Source organism: Ananas comosus, linkage group 3, assembly GCF_001540865.1.
Source record: "Ananas comosus cultivar F153 linkage group 3, ASM154086v1, whole genome shotgun sequence".
Taxonomy (NCBI): domain Eukaryota; kingdom Viridiplantae; phylum Streptophyta; class Magnoliopsida; order Poales; family Bromeliaceae; genus Ananas; species Ananas comosus.
The window spans coordinates 10785799-10791449 of NC_033623.1; the positions used below are offsets into that span (position 1 = coordinate 10785799).

Here is a 5651-nt window from a genome sequence, read left to right on the forward strand (position 1 = left end):
GATGGTAGATCCACTACTAGGTTAAGTTTCACGCTCCAATTAGATAAACTTCCCGCGAAAGTAAACTAATCTTTGTTATTATGGTCGATCAAAGAAGAACCAAACTATCGTCAGGATACATCAGCACGTATTGGGATTTCATTTGGACGCGGACTAATTAGGTTCGATTTGAAATTACAAAGATTTCATTAACAAAAATACGGACGAACTGACGCAGGATTCTAGAATCACACAAACAAACCACACGGTCAACGAACCAAATATAATCCGTTTAAGTTGAATTTGGTTCAAAAAATGAGTCTTTAAATTTCTCCCTCAGAAGAATGATTCAAACTCAAAATTCACTGAAAGATGATGTGTTTCTTAGCGGTCGCTATTTTGTTATTATTTCAATTTCCATTTACTGACATCGGTAGTAAGGAGCAACTGCGTAATCTCCACCACTATACACAGAGCTCTAAATCACTAGAGACATACAAGAAACTAAAACAACGTAAACCTCACAGAACTAGCCTCAGAAACTCCAGATCATAGCTCAAAACAGTCTTAGATTCCTGGAAAAGGGAACGCGCTTACCGCTGAATAAATTTCTCAATGCACGTGATGAGGGTGGTCTCCGGCACGGCCCCGATCACCGTATCCTTCTTCTCCCCATCCTTGAAAATTATCATGGTAGGGATGCTCCGGATGCCGTACTGGGTCGCTATATCGGGGTTCTCGTCGGTGTTGAGCTTGTAGCACTTAATCTTCCCTTCGTATGACTTTGACAGTTTGCCGATAACGGGATCGATCATTCGGCAGGGGCCACACCATGAAGCCCAGAACTCCACGAGTACAGGAAGATCACTCTCCAGAATGAGCGACTGCCATGTTGATTTATTCACATCCGGAACTGTAAGGACAACAGCAATGTTAGTGAAGATTGGGCGAGTTTGCTTGGAAAGAAAAGCACCAATAATTGGTAGAGAGATGACAAATCACAAATCAGTTTTTCACCAAAAAAAAAAAAAAAGAAGGAAAAGGCAATGGTAGGATGACCATTTGGAACCAAACAAATTTCAGTTCCCTCTGAACTAAAATGTGATGTGAACAATCATGATAAAAGACACTCAAAGGAACAATCAGATAATAGAATGGAATAAAATTGCATTTGCAGTGTTTACATAAATTACATAATTAAGTATGAAACTCCTTGGATATTGCTATCTTATCAGCATAACTAGTTAGTCCTTGAATTCTCATCTAAATACTGACAGCCTGGTTTTATGGCCTAGAAATCTTCAGTTCTTAGAAACAAGGTCGTCTGTTTTTCCTACTTCAAAAGTGAAAATTTTGAGAGATATTTAAACAACGATGTCATCCATATTTCTTTTTTTCCTTCTCACTTAGTGGTATATACTTATCGGGCCTGACAGTCCTCGGCATCCCATCAGCCTCACAGTTTCCTGCTATTGGTAGCCACAACACTGACAATCATATCCTGCACCTAAAAGGTAGAGAGACGGTACTCTACCATCTCACTTCATTTTTGGATGGGACTCCCAGCAATTTTCTCTTATTTACTAGTCCATCGAAGACATTCATTGGCAGTAGTTTATTTATAGACATGTATCTTCCAGTTTTGCAGGAAAAAAACAGATTGTTATTCATTTATAGATATGTAGATTCACTTAAAAAGGTACCATTCGCTATCTACAAATTGAAGTTACTCCATCATTAGTAGAGCCGAGAGAATTTATATTTAGTCCAACTTGACAAGAAGATCATCTTCCATAAAGAGAATATCAAGCTTTCTTACGATTATTTAGCTTCATGATTATTAACATCATCGATCAACCATTAAACATAAATTAAAGAACTAAAGACTTCTCCAGTTAAATAGGTACCTACACGGTGGATGCCATCAATGACAGACCAGAATATAATGGATCATGAAACAAAACATGTAGATAGAACAAATGCAGTAGTCATAAGCCAGTTCACTATGCCTACATGAGGAAGTATGACCTCTATCACTAGTACTATCAAATTAAGCAACATCCATATATGATGGTGATAGTGAAGAAAGCAGCAGCCGCTTTTGAGCCTTTAACTCTGTGCAGTAGTGCCATCCATACCGTACACCAAAATAAAGCATTATCAACAGGAACCTCTAGCACCAAGCAAAGATAATGTACTTGAACTACAAAAATGCAATATGTCAAAGCCTTCAATCCTAGAACCAAACGTCTCCTTTAGGCTCATCAGTCTTCTCTTCAAAGATTTTATTGTCGAAGGCTAACATTTACCAATTTCATAAGAAGGAAATCTTCAGTCGTAATCAAGTAGTTCTAGATAGTTTAATTTATCCTTACTACGTGATCTCTGAGAAGGTTGATCAGAGAAAAGCTAGAAGAATTCCAAACTCAAGAGGAGTTGAGATGACCAACAACAACAATTCAAGAATGGTATGCCACCAATGATCTTTAGTTCTTCTTGCATAGCTCTTGAGTTAGTTCCTTATTTATCCTCCGAAATAAATTCACAACGCCACTAGTCGACCTCAAAGAAAATCAGAATTTTGAGCTCTAATTTTATCTTCCCAGCAAAAAGTGAAGCTACGAATCATGCATGCTGATTATGGGTGGATCTAAACATGGAAGCTAGGGGGACTGCTGCCTTTCCAACTCCATTCCCAAAATTGCACCTAAAATTATCTATAGATGACCGGTAAACATATAGAAACATTCGCTTGTTAAAAGGGATGGTAGAGAAAGCAACTAGCAACCAAAGATGCTCAAATCTTCACTATACATTGGTGTAGCTTAGATCTATTGTGGCACATGCAAAGCGAATCCACTGATAGCTCAGTGGTAACGGAACTCAGGTTGCTGCTCAAAGGTCAAAGGTTTGCCTGTTTGAGCCCCTATTCCGCTTCCCACTTGGCGCTCACCATCCCTGGCGCTGGGTTTAAAATATTAAACGGCTCTCAGGGATGGTTCTTGGGGTGTAGGGCCTACGGGCAGTTTTAGAAAAACATATTGACAATGCATAATTGTCCAGAACATCATCAATGAAAAGGTAGTTTCGAGCTCATAAATAAAAAATCCCCAACTTGATTGAGAAATATTGTAAACTCCAAAAAGGCAAATGTACAATAGACTGATAATAAAGCTACAAACATCCAAATTATATCTGACTAAACTTGACACTACGATAGATTATCACTCAAACAAGGCTATGTTAAAGGTGGCCCTAGACTTTCCATGATCTCTTCTTCTTTTTTTTGCATGGCTTATAGCCTCATGGCTATTTTGAGTTAATTTAGTTAGTGTATCGGCTTCTGCTTAGGAATACACACCATTATGATTATAGAGAAGATTTAAAAAATAAAGGCTGCATTTTCAATGCTCATACTACTGTTGTACCTTCAAGCTAAAATCTCTTATCATTAATCAAACATGTCTTCCATTTCAACAGGATGCCACCAAACATTTTGCCCTACTTGCACCAACTTGTCCTTCTTTGAATGCAAACCAAATTTGCATTCATAGCTTGCACGTACATCATTTCTTCACCAATCCAGCTTATGCTTCCAATATACTAAGGTGGAGAGCTTAGCAATTTTGGGATTCATTACCTCCTTTTCTCTTGATACTTCTCTAGAGAGTGGTAGCTCCACCCTGTAATTATCATTTATATAGTTCTTTTTTAACCTAAAACTGCCCATAAACCCCATCCCGAGAACCCCACAAGAACCCCATTATTTTAAACCCAAAGCCAGAGACAGAGCCCCAAGGAGAAAGCGCAACGGGGTTTCAAATCCCAATCTATTGGAGACTAGCAGGTGCCTTAATTACCAAGATATTAGCAGATTGGCTTCTCTATATATTTTGACTGTTGGATTATAAGCAAACTTGGAGCATTCTGCAGAAGGTATATTTTGCAAATCAATTAGCTGGCGTTAGCTCTTGATGGTATTCACTCTTACAAATGATAGCGATCCACATTTTCACAGCTTGGAAACTCTTCTAGTGAACAAGAGCCATGTTCTTAACTTAGAACTAGCATATGTTGGCCACCACAAATGAATGCAAGGAAAACTACCCAAATTTTCAATAAATTTATCAGGAAGATCACTTGTATCACCTGGGAGAGAACTTTCTCTAAGAGTTAGATGACAAAGGCCTTAGATAACCTTTTCTTTACCAGTATAATATTTCCGTTAATTTTATTTGTAAGCAATACTTTCAGTCTAAAACCACGGAAAATACCTACGTAATTTGAGAAAGATTCTAGACAATGAAAAGAATTCCTTCCCCTCCCTACTCCCGCCCCCCTTTTTTTTTAACCACTCTTTCAGTCATAAGATGGAAACATAGAGCCCCAAGAGAAACTGCTATCTGCCAAAGTCTGCAAGTTTTAGAATCATTGAAGCCTTGGAACAATCGAAACGTGCAGTCGTAGCAACAATTCAAGCTAGGGTTGCAACTTTCAAATCATAATAATACTAATCTGTGGCTCAATGTGAGCCAATTACAAGTTAGAGCTCCAATCCCTTAACTCCTCGTACTCTTTAACTACTTTTTCTAGAGGTAACCTAACATAAACAATATGAAACAGCAAAAAATAAAATTCCTCCCAAATTGGCATATAGATATGAAGGATTTAGATATATTCTTTCTAATCCACTTCTCCAGCGGATAAATGATTCTAACCACGTGCTAAATTCACAGCTCCTCTGAAAGATCACCACAGAAGCATACTTATTCTCTCAATAACCATCTATCGTTATCGATCATCTGATCAAACTATAAAGTATAAAGTAGAAACAAACAAGACATTAAAAGGAATAGGCGAAATTACCTCACAAGCTACTTAATTAGCCATAATAAAACAATATCCACGGTAATAACTAAAAACATAAAAGGAAAGCAATAAGAGCGAGTTGAATAAGGAAACAGATCGCGCGATCCGTACTACAAGAAGAGGAAGAGAGGAGATAGAGTGCGGGAAACTTCAACCAAGCAATAGATCGATCGATCGATCGATCGATCGGTAGAAGTCGATTGAGCAGCAGATCGATCGATCACTACAATAAGAGAGATCTATAGAGAGAGAACGAAACATCAACTAGAAACAATCGATCGATCGATACATGAGGAGGAGGAGATGTAGCATCAGAGGTGAATACCTTGGACCGCAGTCTCCTGAGCCTCGCAAACCACGGTCACTCCACGGCGAAGCCCCTTCGGCGGTCCCGCCGAGGCCGCGCGCTGGGGGCGCGGGGCGATCTTCAGGCCCCGGAACTCCGGCATGGCGACGGCGGCGGCGCGGCGGAGGAAGGACGACGGGGCGGCCGCGGCCGCCGTCCTCGGCGAGGAGGACGACGCGGCGAAGCTCGGGCGAGAGGGGGGAGCGGAGAGCGAGTGGAGGACAGGGGCCGCCATGGATGGGATGGGATGGGATCGGATAGGATCGGAAGGAGAGGGGAGATGAATGGGGACGACGATGGGGGCATCCTCAAAGAGCGCACGTTGAGGGGGAGTGAGAGTATCAGATGGGGAGGATTGGACGCGGTTGATCTGGACCGCCTGATTATCGCTCTGTGTTCCCAACCGTCGATACTCAATATCCAGTTCTAAGAAATCAGCCATGGACCCGGTTCACCA

At 40.5% G+C, this 5651-nt stretch overlaps 1 protein-coding gene across 1 annotated transcript; it reads right to left on the reverse strand.

The window, feature by feature from the left end:
- Positions 282-5651, reverse strand: LOC109708219 (thioredoxin M1, chloroplastic-like). The gene is made up of 2 exons (XM_020229866.1): positions 5174-5651; positions 282-892 (listed from the first exon to the last, which is right to left on the reverse strand). Exons 1-2 carry the CDS (start codon positions 5634-5636, stop codon positions 573-575), a joined length of 783 nt encoding a protein of 260 aa, XP_020085455.1. The 5' UTR covers positions 5637-5651; the 3' UTR covers positions 282-572.